This window comes from Trichomycterus rosablanca, chromosome 9 (assembly GCF_030014385.1).
Source record: "Trichomycterus rosablanca isolate fTriRos1 chromosome 9, fTriRos1.hap1, whole genome shotgun sequence".
NCBI classification, from domain to species: domain Eukaryota; kingdom Metazoa; phylum Chordata; class Actinopteri; order Siluriformes; family Trichomycteridae; genus Trichomycterus; species Trichomycterus rosablanca.
In genome coordinates, this window is record NC_085996.1 from 32805971 (window position 1) to 32830181 (window position 24211).

The 24211-nt window shown below is 38.1% G+C and overlaps 2 protein-coding genes across 2 annotated transcripts; one reads left to right on the plus strand and one right to left on the minus strand.

Annotated features, from left to right (window-relative positions):
- The first annotated feature begins 486 nt into the window (after window positions 1-486).
- On the plus strand, window positions 487-3563 carry LOC134320077 (galectin-3). The gene is made up of 5 exons (XM_063001376.1): window positions 487-764; window positions 864-1035; window positions 1266-1354; window positions 2563-2734; window positions 3261-3563. The coding sequence occupies exons 1-5, from the start codon at window positions 487-489 to the stop codon at window positions 3417-3419; spliced, it is 870 nt and encodes a 289-aa protein (XP_062857446.1). The 3' UTR covers window positions 3420-3563.
- A 1410-nt stretch (window positions 3564-4973) lies between these two features.
- On the minus strand, window positions 4974-22679 carry LOC134320879 (mitogen-activated protein kinase-binding protein 1-like). Its single transcript, XM_063002518.1, has 28 exons — window positions 22575-22679; window positions 20959-21050; window positions 19235-19297; window positions 19065-19122; window positions 16691-16861; window positions 16466-16603; window positions 16049-16234; window positions 14791-14951; window positions 14327-14516; window positions 13630-13770; window positions 12670-12854; window positions 12449-12540; window positions 12234-12356; window positions 11840-11910; window positions 11325-11446; window positions 11159-11234; window positions 10965-11076; window positions 10067-10130; window positions 9843-9953; window positions 9597-9760; window positions 8785-8825; window positions 8174-8624; window positions 7619-7774; window positions 7383-7446; window positions 7031-7296; window positions 5957-6538; window positions 5624-5712; window positions 4974-5201 (listed from the first exon to the last, which is right to left on the minus strand). Exons 1-28 carry the CDS (start codon window positions 22677-22679, stop codon window positions 4974-4976), a joined length of 4302 nt encoding a protein of 1433 aa, XP_062858588.1.
- Window positions 22680-24211: the final 1532 nt, after the last annotated feature.

Consider the following 24211-nt stretch of genomic DNA (forward strand, 5'->3'; position numbering starts at 1 on the left):
GATCGTCTCTGACTTTACAAGGTGGACCAACTAAGTAGGATTGTTTTATAGAGTGGACAGTGAGGGGACACAGTATTTAAAAACTCCAGCATCGCTGCTGTGTCTGATCCACTCATACCAGCACAACACACACTAACACACCACCACCATGTCACTGTAGTGCTGAGAATGATCCACCACCTAAATAATACCTGCTCTGGGGTGGTCCTGACCATTGAAGAACAGCATGAATTGGGGCTAAAAAGATATGTAGAGAAACAGATGGAATACATTCAGTAATTGTAGAACTACAAAGTGCTTCTATATGGTAAGTGGAGCTGATAAAATGGACAGTGAGTGTAGAAACAAGGTGGTTTTAATGTTATGGCTGATCAGTGTATAGTGACATTAATATGATTATTTCAGTATACAAACTAAAACAAGCATTTTTTTATTTCTGCATGGTCTAACCCCAATGTGCTCCTTGACCCACAGTTCCTAGACACCATGAGCTGTCCAGCATCTGGTTCACAGGGTAACAGTACATGGCCATGCCCAAACACTCAGCAACCAGGTTCACCAGTGTGGCCTTCCCAACCATATCAACCATGTTGGCATTGTCAGCCCAACCAATACAACTGGCCGGGTATGCAGCCCACTGTGCCAAACTGGCCAGCAAGCCAACCAGTACCAACTAGCCAACCTGGATGGCCTAGTTTTCCACCCACTCAACCAAGCCAACCCATCCCACCAGGCCAACCCATCCAACCCATTCCACCAGGCCAACCCATCCAACCCATTCCACCAGGCCAACCCATCCAACCCATCCCACCAAGCCAACCCTTTCAACCTATCCCACCAAGCCAACCCTTCCAGCCCCTCCCACCAAACCAACCAAGTCAACCTAGCCAGCCTTCACAAATAAACTGGCCTTCACAGCTACCCAAGCCCACTCCTCCTTCATGGCATGGAAACCCTGGACAGCCTGGATGGCCTAATCAGGGCCCCACTGATGGCCAACAAGCTTGGCCACCAGCTTCATCCACAGGACCTTTGGTAATTTACTTGACATTTATACCGATAATTCTATAGTCTACAAATGTAAGTTTAAGCTTTTTTTATTGGTTATATGTGGAACCTGCCAATATTATTCCTGCTTTACAGCCATTATAAAGCAATTAATGAAAAATAAATTTAATGAAATTAAAATGTATAAAAATGAACTATTGTTTTGATGTTCTGCTAAACAAAATCTAACTTCATACTGTAATTTGTTGTGATTTTAGTCTGTGCCTTTCAACATGAATCTTCCAAGAGGCATTTATGATAAGCTTATGCTAACAATAAGGGGCCAAGTGAAGCCTGATGCAAAAATGTAAGTAAACATTTGCGATTTCATAGAATGTGTATTTACAGTTGAAAGAACCCTAGGAATTATCTGGATTATTAAATATGAGTTAAATGATGATCCTTACCTATCCTTACCTAAGTAATTTGTCTAATGGACAAACCTTTGCACAATTCCACAATTTTTTTTTAACTTTTCAGACCATTTGTAAAACATGCCTTGATCATTTACAACTTAATAATTTACAAATTATCAATAACAACTCTGTATTTCAAATGGCCAGTCCTAATTTCTGAGTGCAGGTCACACCTTTGACTAAAGTAAATAAGGAATTAATGTTGGACCGGAAGGGAGGTAGTTAGGGGAATAAGGGAGTTAGATTTCTTTTTGTGCAGCCAAACACCTTAAAAACTCCTGATAGACTAGTACTAGCTTTTCACATGTTTCTTTCAGAGTTACAAGGAAGGCAGTAATAGGATTGGGGACAATCTTTTATATGGCTGTTTGCTCTTCAGATGGGTAGATGGAGATTTGTTGGTTGAGATTCTGGTGTATGAGGCTTTGTGGACTGATGATACGTCTTTGCTGTGGATACAGCTGTGATACAGTGCTGTGCAAATACTATTAATTTGCCACATTTGAATGGTTCACTACTTTGTGCCAAATGAATTACTAAGTTAACCCATCTAAGATTTAATGGCATAATTTAATGTGGGCGGCACGGTGGCTAAGTGGGTAGCACTGTCGCCTCACAGCAAGAAGGTCCTGGGTTCGATCCCCAGGTGGGGGCGGTCCGGGTCCTTTCTGGGTTTCCTCCCACAGTCCAAAAACATGCAAGTGAGGTAAATTGGAGACACTAAATTATCCAAGACAATTTGATATAACCTTGTGAACTGATGAACCTTGTGCAATGAGTAACTACCGTTCCTGTCATGAATGTAACCACAGTGTAAAACACAACGTTAAAATCCTAATAAACAAAGAAACAAACAATTCAGTACGTTTCATGAATGCTCAGAATGGTCTGAAATGTTGCAAAACACAGATAAGCAGCTAGTGGAAACCTTATTGCTGCTAAAGTGTGTTCTATGAATTCTTGAATTTAATGGTTTAGACATTTTATGTCTGGACTGTAAATGATTAATCAGTTTATAAAATGGAAATACGCATTACAATTGTTTGATATTGTTAGATATGACAAGAAGAATTTTAACTAAACTGTTATTGAACACTAGGTTTACTGTCAATTTTCTGCGTGGTAATGACATTCCACTGCACATCAATCCACGCTTCAACGAGATGGGTAAGCAGGTTATTGTCCGCAACCACAAACTGGGAGAACAATGGGGACCTGAGGAGAGAAATCTTCTAGCGCCGTTTCCTTTTGCTGCAGGACAACACTTTGAGGTGAGGGAGAATGTAACGGATTGTGGATCTTTGTAGTTTATTCATGGAAAAATGTTTTTTGAATTGGACCATTCATTTGTTGACCATTAAACACCTTATCCTGGTCACAGTCGGAGGCTCAGTGGGATTCATTGGGTAGAAGGTAGAAAACAGACAGGTCGCCAATCCATGACAGTGCAAACATACACGCACACACTTGGGGCAATGTTGCTTTCAGCTAGCACCAGACCCAGTATGACTCTGACCAGGATGAAGCTTGTAGTAGAAAAATGAATGAATCTTGAATTATGGAGCTTAGAAAGTAGTCACTTTCAAAATAACAGATCTCACCTATTTATTTTGGTTAGATGTCCACAATAAGAATGTTTTAAACAGAACACTTTAACTTCTAATTTGTAATTAACTTCACCCAAATCAAACAACATATTTCAGATAAACCATTAAAAAAATATTACGTAAAAATATTTTGGCCAAATATTAAGTTGAATGCAAACTGCATGTACTTACAGGATCTCTTCTTCTACAGATGAAGATCTTCTGCACAGTCAGCGAGTTCAAGGTGGTGGTAAATAACACAGCAATGTTTGATTTTAAGTACCGCATCAAAGAGGTGAACCAGATCGACCGTATCAACATCCTGCATGATGTCAATCTCACTTCTGTCAGCGTGGATACTCTACCCTAAACCACAGCTGGACCACTGTTTCCTTCAACTTCACCCACCAACACTACATCTGTAATGCACTAAGGCAATATGGAAGGACCTTCACTGCTCAGTGTTTCAACCCAACACTAAGATAATGAATGTACACACCAGCACAGCAAATTCTTCAGTACTGAATATAAAAAAATGTTTCTGATTACTTTTTTTTTACAAAAAACCTTCATGAACAAAAACGTCCGTTCAAATCATATGATGCTCCCCCTGCAAGAAACTAATGTTACTTTATACATCTTATACACATACTGGATAGAATATGGTTTTTATTTTCTACATGGTATCTGTCATTACACTTACATTTGAGCCTGGTGACTTGTGCGAAATATTTGTGTAATCCCATCAATAAATGTATCATAACTATAGGCTGGTAGAACATTTATAGCTACAAAACATTTATTTTATCCAATCTTATTTTTCATCTATTCATCCTGGTGTAGGTCATGGTGTCAGCAAGATCCGCAAAGATTTTTTTTATTCCTTACCATAGTTTGTGGCATTCCCAAAAACTGTAAGATATAATCTCTTCAGCCGTTCCTGGGTTGGCTCATGGCCTCAGTCTAGCAGGACATGCCCAAAACAGCTTCACAAGAGTCAAGCAGCAGACATCCTTTTTAGATGTCCAATCCACCTCAACTGATTTCTCTCTATCCATATATGCTCTTCTTTATTACCATGATTGACTTTGTCAGAGTGGTTGAATTTGTTCTATATCCTCTTTAGGTTTAGTCTGTTTAAAACTATCCAACAATTGTCTGCTGCCTGACTGGCAAAGCACCTGACCCCCAACCCGGCTGCCATTTCAGCCACCTAAGACTAGTCCCAGGGATAAATCCCTGGGTAAATCACCTAGGTAACACTCATTCAGACAGTGTAGTTAAACCTTACTTGTATGTTTAATAGAAGTCTGTAGGATCACTCTGTCTTATCTCTTTCCTCAGACATGTTCAGCCTGCTAGAAACATTAGGCTACTTGTAACATAGTTCACTGAAGTACACCACAACAAGGTCACAATCCACTAAGGGGTACAGAATATGTAAAGTTTAATAAACAGTATTCTGATGCCCTGCATGTCATTTTATTTAAATAGTAATACATCAAAAACAAAAAGTAAAACAGAAACTGTGATAAATCACATGCAGAAACGTGTAAAATGTAAAAATAAATGTTAAAAATTAACCCACTTAGCATATCATAAAGTTATTTACATCCTATTAACACATAAGATTTGTTAGATAAAATACACACTCATGATGTATTTAAAACACACAGATGTACATACTTACCAGGCAACAAAACATTTAAATTAACAAAATAAATTATACTTTTGAATAAAAAATTTATATTGTTAAAAACATTATTAGGATTTGATTAAAGAAAAATAAAAAAAACATAATAATGTAAACTAAAAATGTAAAATTTGTGCAATTTTGTGCATTTGTGCATCAGTGCATAATGCTTATTATTAGCACCATCTTAACGAGTGCAGGATTATTTTTCTTATTTACTAGATTTTAAAACTAGATCTTGTCTTCAAGTTTTTTCTTTACAGACTGCAGCAGGAGCTCAGAGTACTGCTCCAGCAGGGCTAACGTTTTATCTTCACCTTCACTTGACCCCATCGGCTCCACCTTAGAGCAGAGTCCAGGAACAGCCTCCAGCTCAGAGCGCGCCATGAACAGAGCATCCACCAGCACTCGCCCCATTTCCTGCTGCTCTGTCCCCTTATCCCCAGCATCAGAGTTCATCTAGTCCAGGAGAAAAAGAAACACCAAGTATAAAACCACTGGCTGTGTAACAATAGCGTTTATTATATGTTAAAATTACCACTCCGAGGTTCAATCCCTCTCTAGATGTTTAAAGTTGTTTGATTTGAACTGAATGTCTTCTCACTTTGTAATTATAAAAACTTATGTATTTATAAATGTGAACAAAAAACTAAATTGATATGGGGACACAGTACTTAGACACCAGTTAAAAATGTATATACATATACACAAATCAAAAGATATTAATGCTTCAAATAAAAGCTTTTTCATGCAAGTTGCACCTAATTTCTTTACACAAGCTGTTGCTACTGTCCATATTAATAGTTTTGGAATAGTTAACTTTTGACCTCAGCTGTATACTTATGGCATATTTACCAAAAAAAGGGATTTACTGCACTCACCATTCCGAAGAGCTGTGTGGCTTTCTTTATGCTGCTGTACAACTCAGCTGCAGCCTGTCTGCAAGTCTCCAGGTTGACTGAGGTCTTTGCTGGAGAACAATATATCAAATAAATAATAAATTGTTTATGCTGTCACTTTTGTTAATCAAATTTTAACCAGACTCTGGCTGACATCAGTATTGGCTATAGGTTATATCTACTAGTGTGGGGTTCTAATGGCTGCAGCTTTTTATAAATAAAATAAAAGTACAGATGTGAAATAGACATTAAACATTCACACACTGGAAAAGTAACACATTAAATATTTCAGGATAACCAAGAAACAATGCAAACCTTGATCAGTCTGGCTCTCATGCATCACGTTGTAGGCCTGGACAGCCACCAGGGGGTGCTGTTTGGTGTAGGACAAAGCTTCAGGGTTGCCTTTAACAGGCTCAGAATGAGAAACTGGAGATGATGATAAACTTGTCCTTGATAAAACATGAGTCTTGTTTATTTTAACAGGTGAAGTCTGACTTCCACCATGACTTAACTCTGGTTCACCCTGGTTGCATGGACCAGGCAGAGGGCTGGACGGAGATGGCAGAAGAGGCGTACTGGCATCAGATGGACTGGTCGGAGATTGGCATGACCCTGTGCTAGGTGTCGTCTGGCCAGTGGGCAGGTTTAAATGAAGACCCTCTCCGAGGGACACAGAGCGGCAGACCTTGGCTTTAAAGCTTGTAGTGGGGTTCATGTAGGAGCGATTCTTGAAGCGCCGTTGTGTGTTAGGGCTGTCCCAGAGATGAGCAGATGGACTTTCTGTTGAAGATGAGTGGCGTGATTGTATTTTGGCATCACTCTTCTCTGTGGGAAGCTCAGAAACTGGAGGGTAAGACTCTCGTTTTAGATAGGATGAGGTTACAGATTTCTGACCTTCAAAAAAGAAGTGATAACATTTTCAGTGATGTAAATAGAATGAATATTTCACAATAAAAAAATCTAAGCATCTAAAAAAGATCTAAAAAAGATACAAAAAATTTACACTTTTAGTTATGTTCTCTTTACTACTATGGTGCTGCTGCCACCAAGCTTTTAAGTTCTTTGTATTATTAATTACAGTATATAGCATGCTGTGGGGTCATTATCTAGCTATGCATACAAATTGTGTTCATTTGGGTTTAAATAGTTTACTAAATACAGCTTATATTAACATTTTTAAATTCTTATAATCAATTGGCATTCATTTTAAATGTCTACTTTGGTAAAAGTTGACAAAACTTGAGAACAAAATGTAATTTAACCAATTACTGTCACTTAAATGTTCCCTTAGAGTTCCTGCAGCATGAGGTTAACATTTAAATATTAACAAGTCAAGATGAATTTAACTGATTCAAGAACTTCAGCAGTGCTTTCAGAGGAACTTACTACTTTCTGCTAATAGGCTGTGTGTAGACATTGACTTCACCCTCCACTTGCTTATTGGGTTGACCTCTTGCACTCTATTAGATTTCCTCCTCTTTGGGGTTGAGCCTAGCAGATCAGGAAGGTTTGTCTCCGTCTTCTCCTCCAAGCCCTGTTCCTGACTCTTGTCCTCTTGCATGGGATGCACTGGGATGTATTGAGGCTTAAATACACAACTTGGACCTCTTTTAGACTTTCTGCCAGTCTTGGAGAAGGACCTGGAGGGACTACTAAGAACAAATACATGGCCTGAATGTCATACATGATCAAAGCAAGTCTATGAATGCTAACATTTTTACATATTGGGTTCTCATACCTGGTGGTGGAGCCTTGTGCAAAAAAGCTTGCTGAAATGCTGCTTCTGGGTCTGGGCTTCTGACCTGTACATTTAATAGAATTGTTTAGAAAAGGTTGTTTGCTAAATGACTAAATGTTAAAGTGCCAGCACTCAAAAATACAAATTTCAAGTAAACCATATAAATATTAACATTAACAACAGTCATGGATGGTAAAAAAGGTAAACAAACCCACACAGATATAAATTATTTCTACCTTTATTGATTTCAGCCATCGTCCGAGAGTGCTGCTTGAGAAATCTCTCTTGATTAAGGCTCTCCGGTTTGTGAAATGACTTTCCTCTGTCCTTGTCCTCCTCTTCTTGTGTGTAATGCTCCTCATCGATACTTAATGGCTCAGTATTATCAGAGCCTGAGGCAAAGTAAAAACATCCAAAACTAGTGGTTAGCAAGGGTTTAACTACAATTTGTACAGCTTTGAGTTACTGTCTTTAGTATGAATGCTCGTGTCGTTCATTTAAAGGTTAGTAGCCAGGCATGTGCAGATGTCCGAGCACCTACCCCTCTGGCAAAAGCACTCATATTTCTTCTTGAGTTAAAGCTTACCAGAGGCTATGCTAAAGACATAGCCTAGTAAATAGTCATTTAGATCAAGTGCATTATAGAGTTAGTTTAGTATAAAGAGGTTGTACAAACACTTCTATTATGATGCTGTGACGAGATTAGACATATGATAAAGCTTAGGCAACAGCTGCACCAAAAGCTGCACTACACTAAATGGTTTTTTTTTTATTCATGGTATAGCTCTGACCTTCACTGCCCTGCTCTGGGCTGGATCCTCCACTTCCATAGCCAGCAGAGCCACCACTGTCACGGCTAGGGCTGTCATGACACTTCACATTTTCTCTCTGCAACTGGCAGGCTTCAGACTGGAAGTCAGTGCTTGGGCACAAAACTGGGTACAACACTACACCTTCAGGCTCCGGAGATGAAGCAGGAGATAACCAGGCAGAGTGAGGATTGCATTGTAATGAGTTCACCGTATTGGCTTTCAGGCTAGCAGTGCTGCCACTGGCCTGGTTGCTAAGATGACCTCTCTTGGGAGAGTTGGGCCTAGAAAAAGAGTCAAGCTGCCGAAGCTCCAACATGGACTTCACCATTAGATCCAAAGAGCCCATCCTGCAGTTCCAACGTTTTCTCTTGTGAGGAACCTGGGGCAGAGATGGCTCAGATCCACATGTACCTGTACATGACTCCTGGGGCTAAATCATAAACAACAAGAGAACATGAAATGTAACCTAAAATACAGTATATAATGGTTTTAAATGAGTAAAGTATTTTAGATATTTATATATAGTTAAATAGTAGCTACGAGAATGAAGACAAATGTGGATCAGTATTTAAAACTTATGCAACTCCTACCTTAATAGAAGAGTCCCAGTCATGAGCCTCATCTGAAGCACCTGTGATAGAGGAAAATTACTGATGATATCCTTTATCCTAAATTACATTTTAATATAGTGGATATGGTCCACTTAAAAGTAATAAGCCTGCTTTTACAGGGTGTGTATTTTATTGTCACTGGAACAAAACTCATATCTTAAAGCACTCAAGGTGTACTTATTAGAGTAGAAAAACATTAACAGTGAAGTTTATGTACATACTTGTTATGTACAGTATACACTGTAGTATGTATGCTTGTATGCATACAGTTTAATGTTTATAGAATAGAATTACACAGTTTGGATTTGAATTTTTTCTTCATTTCCTTCACTGAAATTAATAAATGAATAACCATTTCAGACCTTGTGAACTTTAACAGATCACGGAGCATAATTTTGATGCATGACCATGCATCAGTATGTATGATCCGTCAATGAGACATTCTCAATAAAATAAAATGCGTCAGAGTCAAGAATGTCCATTCAAACACAGCCTAAGTCCTCCAGAATGAAATATAAATAGCTTTTCTCTGTAGAGATCTGAGGATATATCTATTTGAAATGCACTTAAACATCTTAGTGTTCGCTATCTGACTAGCTAAAAAGGTTGGCTAAAAATATTCATCTTAACCTCAATGGCTACAAACTAAACCACTTACATTACACAAGCAATGTAATGATGGCCAGATGTCAGGTTGAGTTATCAGTCAAATGAAGGCAAGGGCACCTTTTCATGCATAAATCATAAGAAAAGAACCCATCTAGTATATGTGGACAGCACAACCATGTTACCTTGTTCATCTTCTAATGATTTTTGGTGAATGTCATTTTCATCTGGGGTTTGGATGTCACCAAATCTGTCTTCGTCTTCATGATCCTCTGCTTCATCACTCTCGGTGGAGCAGGTAGGTAGAGACAGAGTGCTGTGCAGCTCCAGGCTGCTTGTAGAATCACGTCTGAAATGTTTAAACCTCATGAGCAGCATTTCTTAATTGAGACTATGCGTACAGAATAATAAAGCTGTATGTAATTATGTACCTGAACACAGAGTGTGTAAGGGCTGGGATGATTTGACAGCGCTTCAACTGATCCAGACGCTCCCTCATGTTAATGGTCAGCTCAGGAGCAAGACGCCATATAAAAATACAGCTACAACAAGCAGAGCATAGGCTGATGCATACTGTACATTGATTGCCAAAATATAGTTTAATTCAAGCTTTAAGTCTTTAAGATTATCAGAACTACCAAATGCACGGTCCTACCTGTCTCCTGAGACTGAGATCAGATGCCTGCAGTCACTAGTGAACTTGATACCAGTGATATTTTCTGTAAGCAGACAAATAAAGAAAACATTATCCACCACCTTCTCCTATTTTCCTGATAAAAAAAAAAAAACATAAGTTACAGACACTAAAACACCTTGCTGCTGACTGGCCAGCAGCTATATTAATTCTTTATACCAGGACAACTTTACAGTATTTCTATTAAAATAAATGTCTTCTAGCATCAGTAATTCCTGGCTGCTAAACAACATGTCAGTGGTTCATGGCTCATCACGGCTGCCTGTGAGCATTCCTTGCTGTTTACAGATACTTTAACCCAGTCATTTGGCCATAACAATTTGGCCTAATGTTCTAAAATGACCCATTTTATTACATCTTGTCTATATTATAATTATTTATGCACTGCAGAAAATTTAATGCAACCAAAAAACAATGACACTGTAATATTAGACCAAAACAACCATCATATTAAAAGCCTAAAAAGTTGATAAACTACAGTTAACAAAATGTGCAGAGCAGGTTTATTGATCCGTTACTGACTGGGCATCTCTGCAGAGCTACAGTGTAAAGAATAAAAGTCATTATTTATGATGGTTTAAAGTTTGTTTAGTGTTTGTATATTCCAGGGTGTTCAGTTTCAGGAATGGTACAAAATCTGCCTTTATAGTTGATTCTTTCAACAGAACCAGTACTGATGCCATTGTTCCAACATACACTAGACCTGACCAAGTATCTCACATTACATAAGCAAACAAGTGGGGGTTCCTGTTTGTTGGGAATAAAATGAAAAAGAAAAACGAGTGTACTGTACAAACCACCCAATGTCAATTATATTCATTTAAAAAGTCCCTTAAAAAGTAATTCTATATGTGTATACCTGAGTGTCCAAACACGGCAGCCAGACACTCTCCAGTCCGGAAGTCAAACAAGTTGATATTTTTATCAGAACAGCTGGTGGCCACATACAGACCAGAAGGATCAATTTGCACCTGCAGAAAAAAAAGTTCCCATTAAATCTCAAACATCAAAAACTACAAAAATGCATTGTGTGTGTGCTACAGCCCAGCATACCCTCAGAAGGCTTCCATCTTCAGCAAAAGAGCCTTTAAAGTATTTTTTTTGTTTTCCACTGCTTATGTTGAACACTCTGGCAAAAAAAAACAGCATTTTGTGAAATATTACTAAAAATCCAGATGTTTAATATGTTACTCATGTAAAAGTGTAAATAAGAGCACACCTGATCCTTCTGTCCTGACAGCCTACGGCAGCATACTTGCAGGTGGGATCCACATCCATGTCGTAAAGAGTGCTTTTTCTCACCACATGGTGGGTACGCTTAAATTTTACTCCTCTGAAAGTCTTAACATTAGTGAAGGAAAAAAAACAACTTAGATATACAGTACATACAACATACATTCTATACCAGTTCTTATTTCTGAACCAGTCTGGCATAAGCTCTCCTATAAAATCAGCTAGGAACCTTCCCACTAACACCTACGGCCAATTAACAGCGTCAATTTACCTTTTGCATGTTTTAAGGAGGTGGCAAAAAAAAAGATTAACTACATAGTCATGGTTAGAACACCTAAGGTGACTTAAAATGAAAATTAAACCCAGGTTCATTTAATCCCTTTTGCTGTTTGGCATCCACTCTACCAGCTGTGCCACTGTTCCACCCTGTCATCACTAAATGAGCAATTTAATTTATTTATTATTTATTATTTAAATGGCAGTAAGAAAAAGCAAACTTACCCTATGGGCAGTACGGAAGTATATACTCTTGTCGGCTCCACAGCTGACAAGCCTTACTTTCCCCTCATTGGCTGCGGAGTTCAGGGGCAGAGCAAGTGTAGTGAGAAGAGAGGACAAAATATTAGCAGATCATACACTATATGGAAGAGCAAGTTTCTTTTAGAATGAGAATTATAAATCTTATGTTTAAAATATTAATGTGAAAAACAATGTGTTGAGAAATATAAACTTATATATAGTTTATATAAAAGTTAGGTGTGACTTATGTTACACTATGTTATTCACAACACTACGTCAGAGCAAATCAATCATCAAGGTTTGGAAGTAGATTAAATAAATATGTTTCTTTATAGTATATATTTACATGTGTCCTTTATGAAATACCATCTCTTACCAGCAAAGCGAACTGCTGTGATGGAGGAGTGTTCATCCAGGGTCTGCAGCACACTGTAGTCCTCCTCAACATCCAATACATGAATCAGACGATCCCGACCTGCCGTCGCCAACAGCTTTAATCCTATGAGATGACACATTCATTCTGGTAAAACTGTAGGACAAACCTTTAAACACCACTATGTGACACACACAGATCAGCTCGCGCAAACATACCAGTTTCAGGTTTGGAGTACTCCAAACACAGGATCTCGGAGTCATGAACCTCAGCTTTAAGGATCTCCTCCATACTGTTAAGATCATGAACTCTACAAGATAAAATGTTTAAGTCAAATATATGCCTACTTAAATATCTAATTAGCCCAAAATGTAGCAAATGTTCACAGAGCATGTTGATTTAATTGCCAGAACTAGAAGAATGATAAATGTTATATCACCTGAGTGTGCCATTTCGGTCTCCTGAGGCCAGATGTTTGCCATCTGGACTGATGCAGATGCTTCTGATGCCTGTTCGGCTCTCTGCAGTTTGCACTTCAGGCTTTTCTGTGTTGCTGCCAGCTGTTCTCTCTCTGTCCAGCAGGCATGTAGTGTTACTCTCTGTATAAATAACCTTGTGAAGATCCTTATACAAAGCAGGACAATACCAAAAAGAATGAGAATGCAAATAGGTCAGTCAAATACTGGTCATCCATAAAAATACAGGGTCTCACTAAGGTATTTCTGTGTATGGGGTTAAATCCCCCATTATAACTCAAATACTGGTCATCCATAAGAATACAGGGTCTCACTAAGGTATTTCTGTGTATGGGGTTAAATCCCCCATTATAACTCAAATACTGGTCATCCATAAGAATACAGGGTCTCACTAAGGTATTTCTGTGTATGGGGTTAAATCCCCCATTATAACTCAAATACTGGTCATCCATAAGAATACAGGGTCTCACTAAGGTATTTCTGTGTATGGGGTTAAATCCCCCATTATAACTCAAATACAGGTCATCTGTAAGAATATAGGGCCGTCTGAACACCTTTGGGATGAACTGAAATGTCAATTGCGAGCCAGACCTTGCCGCCAAAAACCAATGCCTGACAACATGCTCTTGCATAAGCACAAAATCTTACGTTCACATAGCAAATTGTGGTCTTTCTAGAAAAGTGAAGGCTGTTAAAGCTGCTAAAGGTGAGAAAGGGGCCAAGCAGCAGCATTAAAATGCAAACTGTTATGTCTAACAAACCTATGGTCAAGTGTCCACGTACTTTAGGTCATCTGGTGTGCTTCCTGGTAATCTTGTTTAATGTGAAGTAACAGCTTTATCTGACAGCACCATCTTCTGGGCAAAAAACTCTGGACATCTTTATGATCCAGCATTTATTACTAGTCTAACCAGAAAACTTACATTGCTGAGAATACTTACATCAGTTGAGTTGTTGTGTGGCTCGGTGCTCCACATACGGATTGTGTTATCTGCAGAGCAGGTGAAGAACTGTCCTGCGGTACAAAGCTCAGTCGGCGACCCCTCTGTAGCTTTTGGATACATCTGAAGAACATCACAAATGGGCAAAGTATGAACCAGCTGTTACACCAGTAGTCTGCTGTTAAATCATTTATTTTGCGTTTTTATTTTATCAGATATGCAGCCTGTTGCTATAAAAAGAAACGACAATGTAAATAATGCATTTTGATTTTAGTTTTGACACATATTAGGCATTTCATGAAGAAAAGACAAAGTCAAAGTGATGCTTCGACTTTTTTTCTCTATTAGCCTTTCCAGTGACAATTAGCTGTTTTAAATTAATTTTTATTTTTGTCTCAAATAACCAAGTTGCAAATGTACGTGTTTCATTTAAAAAGGAATGGCAAAGAGCTTTGCATTTACATTTTAATGTTTTAATTATATTTTTGGCTGGATTTGTCTGCCACAGTTAGCATCCTGGGAGACACTCAGCACTAACGTGAAAAGTTGATAACATACTTGCATTAAAAAGGATGGAATTAGATATGTAACGTACAGACTTATCTCACAACCTAAAATAAACCAGTTCAAACTCTGACTAAACTCGACTCTGGATTTAAAACACTTATAAAATATTTACCTGCAAGTCCCAGACACAGGCGGCGTGATAGAGAGCCGAGTGCACTTTTCCGACTCGTTGCAAATCTTGAACGTCCCAAACATACAGACTGTGGTCGCTGTACACACAGGACAGCCAGAGATTGACAGGGTCAAAGGTCACTGCCAAGGAGTCAGGATAACGGGCGTCTGATTTCTTGAAAGAGTTGTTACTAAGGAACAAAAAGGAATTTGACTTTTAACAAAAAATTAGTAAATAAAAAAAAAATTACAGTACATTCACAAATCTGTATCTGTAGAAATAGAAACGGTCATGTTCTGGACGAATGGGCAAAAATTCTTAAAAACCCACTTCAAAATCTTCTAGAAAGCTGTTACAGCTATAAGAGTTGGACCAATTTAAAATTTGGTTTTCAAAAAATGTACACAGTGTCAGAACACTGTTCTATTGTAACACATTTTAAGGATCAGACTGTTTGATCTTACCTGGCCTGTGTCACAGTAGTCATGTCAGTACTCAGGTGATGAGGGAGAGGCAGGGTGCAGATGAAGCGCAAATCAGATGAGCTGAATACTCGAACCGTTCCATCAGCGCATGCACAAAAGATCAGTTCCTCACTGACAGTCAGAGCATGTGCTGTACTGGTCTACACAACACACACATTCAAAACAAAGCAGGAAAATATACAGTGTAAGCAAAAAAAAAAAACATTTACATTCTTGGCATCACTTTACACACAGTAACACAAATCAATCACATCTTTTACCAAGCAATTAACTTAAGTAAAATATTTTGACTTATTCTTAACATCACTATATGAGGCTCATCTGTGGGGAATATGAGCCCATTTAGCCAAAAGAGCATTTGTGTGATCAAACACTGATACTGGACATCAAGGTATGGCTCGCATTTAACAGTCCAATTCTTTCCAACGGTGCTGAAAGGAAAGAAGGTCTTTCCCAAACAAAGGCCACAACACAATGCATTTTATTCATTTTATATAACTGATTTTATACATTTTAGCAACAAAACTGCCAGGAACACCTTAACTTAATAATTAGTAGCAGTGTCTACATAATTTGGTCTTATCATGTCTTTTTAAAAAAAAATTTTCTCCCCATTTTCCTCCCGATTTAGAGCAGCCAATTTGTCTGCCGCTGCTGGGGGATACCCGATTGAATCCGAGGAGAGCACGTCGCTGACCATGCCTCCTCTGACACGTGCACAGCCCTCCTCTTCTCGCCCCTGCATTCTGCACAGGCGTCTCTTCCGCCAATCAGGGTCCTTACTCAGTGTATGAAGACCCACCCACCCACCCACACATAGTCCGGTCGTCCCACCCTAGCAGATACGGTGGCCAATTAGTATCTGTTGCAGGCACTGCCAATTATGTCCACCAGATGGCACCCAGCCAACCGGTGGGAAAGCTGAGTTTCAGAATCTCAGCACTGGTGTGCTAGCGGAATATCCCACTGCGCCACCTGGGCGCCCCTTTTTAAATGTATTTTAAACGTATTTTATCTGTAGATAATAATAGACTTACAATTAATAATTTACCATGTTCTAAGCAAAATGATCATGATTTTACAAAGGTACAAAAGAAATGTACTGCAAATTTTATATAGCCTTATGCTAAATTTTGGATAATCTGGGTGGTTGAGTATTTTTTGTTGCAACGGTATCTGCAGACAAGTGAAAATGTTTTTTGTCTTTATAGAAAAAAGTTTCTTGTTAGTCACTCACCCGTAAATCTACCCACTTATCCAGCATCCTCTTCTCATTAAACTCACAGAGAAGCCCAGAAAGAGTGAGACAAAAAGTGCTCTCGGACTTCTCACCTCGTCCACAGGCTACATCACAAAAGAAGTTGTTCTGCTGTTCACCCAAGAGGCCTGATCGCCCAAGTAGTGGAACAGGAGCTGTAAGAGGCTGTAAAGTTACACAATAGTTAAGAAACTATTTGATATTAAGCACAGACTAGAAGTGGGCAACATGACATTTTCTTCTCAAGCTCTCATCACAAGAGCTGGAACTCTGACAAAGAACTGAACTTAAGTGAACTTGACAGTGTTGTTTAATGATTAAAGGTCTTTAGAAATGATAGAAACTGTCATCTGCAGAAAATACATTTTACTATACACTGTGCAAGAAAAACTGTACCTTGGTTAAGTTGCAGGGTTCCAGGTACCAGAACCTGACATGTCTATTCCCAGCTGTCACAAAGTAGGAGCTGTCCTCAGAAAATGCCACCGCTGTTACTTTACAGGACACCTTGTTAGCAGCCACCAACATGTTTTTCTGCAAAGCAACACAATTCTTTCACTATCTCCACTAACTCCATAAATGCCAGCTGAATTGTGACTGAGCGTTCGTATGTAGTTTTACCTTCCAGACCCACACGTTGACACTCATGTCATGCTGAGAGCCAACGCTAACAATGTATTTGCTGTTAGGAGAGAAAGCTACACAGGCCACACCATACTTGTGCTCTTGTAACTCTGCCACCTGAGAGCCATCAGACACATCCCAAACCCTCACTGCAGGCAGGTGACCACTCTAAAAAAAAAAAAAGAAATTCATGGGGGCCTTTAATGAGCAATTAAAGAGCCATTAAATGTTGCTGTAGTTTGAAATTCTGTTAGAAATTTGAACATTAAATGTTCTTTTCAGTGTTGTTGCATTTTAGCCATGTTGTTATTATATATGCAGGTAGAGACATGATCAAGCAAAACATGCAGGCAAATATCACTTTGGAAAAACACACACAAGGCCTTCCTCTTCTGCTCCTGCCTACCAGCTCCATCCTCAGCACCCTCTTCTCCTCTTATAACTCTTATCCCTCCTCTGCACATATCCAAACCATCTTAATCTCGCTCCCCTAACAATCCCTAAAACACTGTGCCTGAACTGTGCCTCTATTAAACCCATTCCCACCTCCAAGCCATACAACATAGCATAACAGGCCTACTAAAATGCTTATTGTGATCTTTCACAGGCCTCTTTGCTTTCTTAAGTGTTTTGTCTCACTGTGAAGTATTTAAATTGCAGTACTACTTATTTGTTGCTGTGTATAATTTAGAATTTAATTTAAACCAAAATATCATTTCACCCTTCTGAAATACTTAATAGTAACAAATGTCTGAAAATAAAATATCTGTAAACTTAATATAACATAAAACAAGCACAACCGGAGTAAACATGGCTGTTATATAATCATTTTATTTAAAATAAAAGCTATACATTAACTGGCCCTGTTAAACTGTAGATCTAAAACACTAAGTGTACTACAAAATAAAAAAGAATCAAGAAAAGGCAAATACAGAAACACAAACTGTCACTAAGATATGATGTATGCTCAAACAGATCTATCAAACTTCTATTTTTCCTCATTGCGCTGCTGGCTTAATTAAAATACATTTTTTTCACTGTTGTGCTACAAACTAAGTGGTCCCACTAGACCAACAAAACTTTGCTTCTGATTTATGGAAAACAACAATAACAAAAATGAGGAAAAATAGCAATGAAACCCAACATGAAAAATACCACCAGCTTTAACGCCAGATCAACCAGCAGCTCATTATCATCACAGGTCATTAACTGATAGGCAACACTGGAACAAAGGTCTTTTCAATAAAGTTACTACAGCTTAAGTCAATATCACACTTGAGTTCAGTTCTGATTAGATTATCACATGAAACCATTCAGGTTTCATTGTCCATTTAGATACGTCTTATATCTGATCACTCATAACAATTACTCATAACAATTACTCACAGGAGCTCAGCATTCTACTCAGACTTACAATCACACTTAATCAACTCGATCTCTCACATTTGTAGCATATTTGTTACAGCAGACAGGAAGTTAAAAACAAAACATATTTGGAAGGACAGTTTTAAAGTTTAGACGGGAAGTTTCAGTTGATACATTTCAAAAGATAGTACCAGTATAATACAAGCCCCCCTCCTAGTTATCGAGTTTAGGTGTTTCAGCCACCCTATTGCTAACAGGTGTGTAAAATAAATTATATGAAAATGATTAAATCCATGAACAACCAAGTCCTGTTCAACAACTGTGCCCATATACACAAAACAATGTACATGAAGACATGGTTGGATGATTCTGGTCAAGAGAAACTCCACTGGACTGCTTAGAGATCTGACTTCAAGCCATCTGAACACCTTTGGGATGAATAAGAACATTGACTACCAGCCAGGCCTTCTCATCAAACACCAGTGAATGACCTCAAAAAATGCTTTTGGAATGAATGGGCACAAATTCCCACAGATACAGTCTGTGTTTCATATATTTTCACTATCATGGATAAAGAGAGAGAAATAATTAAGTAATAAAAGTATGAAATGAATAACAAAGCAGAGAAGATATCAGATAATAGCATTATACGCCAACTGCACCCCTGCAGCCCAACCATAATCATAATAATCTCAACAACACAGCTCTCCAGGTCTGTCACAGATCATACACACACAGCTCTGGAGGAAGTATTTAATCAGCTGTTAATGAATTTAACTCGTGCCAATGAGATCAGCACGACAACACACTGTTTTAAAAGCTAATCAAACTCCCAACCCAAAAGGACCACCCAAAATGAGTAGATGTCACATCAAGTATTAGAGGATATGATATCAATCAGCTCAGATAATCACAGAATCAGGTCCTACCTAATTCTCATCAGATTATTAATTTATAATTGGACATGATGGTACACTAATATATTCATACAAAAACCATACATCACCTCTCCTGTGACAAGATATTTGCCGTCAGATGAAAAGGCTAAAGTGGTTATAGTTTTCCTGTGAAAAGGAAGAAAATAAGTCATGTCTAGAGAACTATTTACACAGAATGGCAGATTGTTAATCGTGGCTATTAACATGCAAATGCATGCTAATAATGCCAGCTCTTTACCTGGATGTGTTAATGATGTGCTGCTGTTTGTTCTTCCTAGGGTTTAGTAGCACTACCACACACCTAGAAAGACCACACAACACACAACACACAATATAAATTTAAGAAGTAACACAACATTAATGGTTCTCCACAAAGTAAAAAAACACCATAAGGCCTAAATGTTTTTTCTTTGGATTTCCCCCTTTTATCTCCCAAACTAGTAAATTCTAATTGTAAACACGGCCAATTGTTTTTGTGTGGACACCCGGCCAGGTCAGTGGCTCTGCTGAGAGCACCTTTCAATTTTAAGCAGAGACTTAATGATTCATCCCTCTTATTTCTGGCATCGTGTGGCAAACAAAGATCATCTGCCATCCAAACCATGTAGTCCTGATGTTGGATGATCTTGCTGAATTACGCCAAGTTTCAAACCCATGCACACTGGCTTTTGGGAACATGTAAACATGACAGTGGTCCCCAACCACAAAGGCCTCTGACCAGTACCGGTCCGTGGGTCATTTATTACCGGGCCGCACAGAAAGAATAAATAATTCGAGATTGCTACATCAGCAATTGAAACACTACTTTTTTACAGGTGTTATTGTCTCCAATCACTCCTAGTTGAGAGTAGCGTCTAGTTGCAGCGAAAAAAAAATCTCATTTGTGAGTAGTATTGTTATTCTATTTTAAATCCCCCCGCCCCTGCCGGTCTGTGAAATTATATCTTATATGACACCGGTCCGTGGTGCAAAAAAAGGTTGGGGACTGCTGCATTATGAAACCTTTAGAAAGTAAACTGACGATGCATGCACACAGCAAAGTTTATTTGTTTACACCATGTTTAAGCTTATCAGTTACATATATAAATAGGTTAGAGTTCTATGGGCTATGTTAGGACATTTGGATAATTATTCCCGGTCACAGGAGTATCCCCAACTTGATGCACAGGGAAAAGAAGCCAGAAGTTAAGCTAATGCACTGTTTTAGCTGAAATAGAAAAGCATTGTGCTAGGCTTGTTGAACATCTGTTATCTACAAAGGTCTTTGTTTAAAAAGTGCAACCTTGCTGAAAAGTCACAAGATATGCATCAATGCTTGTGTTTTTTACCACTATAGTCAGGCTGGAAAGGGCCTTTCCCAGATTTAGCTACAAAGTTGACAACCCAACCTACGGTGTTCCACATCACAGGCATGTGCAACTACTCAGTGGCACATTTTACACTGAGATTTTACACAACTGGCAGGTTAACACTCTTGAAGGATGCTGCTACTACTTCCAATTGCACAAGGTCCTGAATTAGCGGTCATTAAATAACAGATAGGAGAGGCAAAAATATTACTCCCAAACAAGAAACAGGGCCAATCAGCTAAGAGCTAAAAACAAATAGTGGCATATTTGACAGTTGGACAATAAGCACTTATTACAGTGCCTGAAAAATTAACTTAAACATGCGTCAGTGTATACAATAGAGATTAAGTAGTAAGCAAATGTTCTCAGGCAATTAGGCAGCTCTAAGTTCAGCTTAAGTGCACTATTAACAAAAGTTAAATAAGTTTTAGTTATCAAACTTTTCCAGTGTTCTTACATAACTTTAACTCCACTGGACTAATTATTGTGCAACCAAAAAACAGCTAAGCCTCTTAATAAGAATAAAGTTTGTGCATCAGATGACATCTGATTAGTAGTATATTTAGACCTAGCCTTACAACAGACAGATTTGCATTCAAAAAGTCTCACTCACCCTGCTGGGTAGGCCACAGCACCAGAACAAGGATCACATGTTAGTCCACTGCTTCCTGAAGTAGTTACACCAAGTACTCGCTCCAGAGTTAACTACAACAATAATTAGAGTAAAAAAAAATATTTTAAATAAACAATACAGATAAAAGGCATTTAGAAAAAAGCATTAACTAAACTTGAATAATTTTAAAGGACTAACCCTTTATGATACCCTGTTCAGATTTTTTCCTCTGGGTGAATTACTATACAAAAGGTGTGGTGCTTGGGTGGCTGCAGTCTACAGGTCCAAATCTCAACTGGACTATTGGCCAATAAAGCATCCATCCAGACAAGAATGACTGTGCTTAGTCCTTAATGACCAGGACAAGATCGAAATCCCATTCTGTACTACTTGTGACCGATGTGAGTTAGTTTACAAAGCAACTTGGTTGTTACAAGCTACATATAACGTCACTGGCAATGTACTAATTTGACATGATATTAAGACTTTTAGGACTATGAGAAGACAAATCATAAACCTGGATACCACTCGTATCTACCTTTGACAAATACAACATAACAGTGCTTTAGCAGTTAATTAACTGTCATGTTGTTGTAAGATGGTAGTGGGATAAGGGGTGTTTACAAATATAATACTGTATGTAATCTGAATTTATGCAATGTTTACATTTCCAGCATTTAGCAGACGCTCTTATCCAGAGCAACTCAGAAGTGCTTCCTCAGTAAACATGTCCTTACTCTTCTACAAACAGACAACAGTACACAAGTCTCTTGGGATTCTGTTAGAACTAAAGTACAGGTAGAAAAACTACCTTTTTTTTTAACAATAGGGGTGCAGGGTTATCTTTCATAATTCCATATTGTATTTCAAACATTAAGGGTACCATATCCAGGGTGTGTTCATGGCTAGTGGGTGACACTGGCCACACCATGATCCTAACCAGGATGAAGCAGATGGTGAAAAAAGATTGGTTATAACTGAATAAGAATATAGTGATTCTTTAAAAACAAAACTGTTCTTAAAATGTGTAGATCTTACATACATAGAGACAACTTTTGACTGAGACAACTGTTACATTTTTATTTTTTTGTCAACCTTTAGAATGGTAACAGGACTGATATTTGCAGCATACATCAGTTCTTTTTTTTCTGATTTATGCCTCAAAACGCTTTATAAGATAATCATTTTGCTTTAAATTTAATAAATTTGGCTTGAAAATGGCATTAAAACATACACAACACGGTTAAGAAAGACCTGCAAAAGGTTTAGGAATGCAATTTTGGTACTAAATTTCTAAATATTATTACATTCATCACAAATGCCTAGAGCTCATCTTTACCGGTTTGTTTTTAAAAGTTTAATTGTTACTGTTTTCATGTAATAAACACAAGATGTTCCAATTCAGCAGAATGTTTCTTGTATTCAGTTAAACCAGTAATGTAAACCAATCAATGTAAAAAAAAAAAAGCCCACAATAAAGACTGATTTATTTGAACTAGCCTATATATTTTTTTAAACTATTTACATATTTTTGCTTGAAGTATTTATTTACGTTTTAGTTATTAGTGGAGCATTTATGCCGTTTGTTTAATAAACAAATAAAAGAAAACCATTACCATGTCAGCAGGACTTCCTCTGGTGGTTTGCCGGTTTCTTTTGAGTTTAACTGAAGGGGAGCGAAGTAGGTTTTTAATTCTGGTTTTAATGGTGGAAGTCTCCATGCTCAACTCACAAAAACAAAACCACACTCCTGCAAGTACTTCCCACAGAGCTCATGGGACCAAGCACTGACGTTTAAACGAATAATATATTAATTAACATCTGATGAGTCTGAGGACTCTAAGTTTTGCCGGTCGGACTGTTTTTAAACTCTTCTTATAAAATTCTGGAGCATCTGTGGAAAAATCCCGTGAACTGCATCTGATCAGCTGTTTGCGCGCACGCGCGCACACGCGCACGCTTTACCTGGACTGTACCATTCACTCAGATGGGGGGGGGGATCTGATTGGTTTTGAAGTGTCTCACGTTAATCACTCAAATGGTTTAACCCAAACACCCGAGTCAACTAAGCGGGAATCGATCATTTCATTGTTGAAATCAAACAGTCAAACTAAAGCTACGTGCAAAATCACCCAGACTTACTACCGGTTCATACAGTGATCGATTATCTCACATGTTTATCTTTGTACATGGTGCTGCTGGAACTGACCTCTGTTATAGGTGTCACCAGTTGGCGGAAATGGCCATAGACTTGTTTTCTACCAAACCCGAACGACGGTTTGTCTTTTTTTGGTCAGATAGATAATTAACATATTCTAAACAACAGTGTAAGTGTAACAGCAAAGCGACAGCCGAGTTATGTCCTAACTTTTCAATATGAAATACAATCAAATATTCACTGTGTGAACAACTCTGTTGCAGTTAACAAAAATCCAGACAATTCTAGTGAATATAAACACACCATGTTTTAATCTGCCCCGCTGCTGATTTTGCTAGACGCTCCTACCCATGTATTATTATTTTTTATTATCTTTAGTAGTACAGTAGTATTGAAGTCTCACAAATTGCATTTAACATCTTAATTATTCTCCAGTTCTCAACTTTGCTTCACCACTTACACAAATGTTTTGGGACAAATGTGTATGTGATGGGGCTTATTCTAATAAACAGGGTGTCCCTAAGTCTGGACACAGGCAAAATGCATATTTTCAATAATTTTTCAACATTTTTTTATTACATTAATTAATGACATAATTAATGGGCTTTCCACTATTTGTGATATAATACGTATATGTGTGTATTTTAGTAAACATATAGTTAGTACCATTTTGGTACTCCTTCCTTCTACAGCAATGCAGGATGGCATTGCAAAAATAAATAGTTTTACCAGCTGGCTAACAAACACCTAAGCCCTTGCACAGTGCTCTACACTATAGTACAGTTCCCATCCAAACCTGGAAGTATCTGTACCATACCTAAATTGCACAAGGATACCTGTGACAGCAGGACTTAACTGAAGGTCAGTCTTTGATGGCATTTTCAACCAGACACGGAGAGCAAATGTGCCACAATTACTTTATAGACAATACAGATGCCATCTGAAATATTTAACCCCCTTTAGGAAAATTAGGATTGGAAACGAAACATTTCTGCAGAGCTTCATTTAGCTTTAATTCCTCTGTTAGTTAAATGGTTAGCACATCAATAATGAATTATGTAATATTTTAGCAGCAAGATATTTTGGTATAATTGC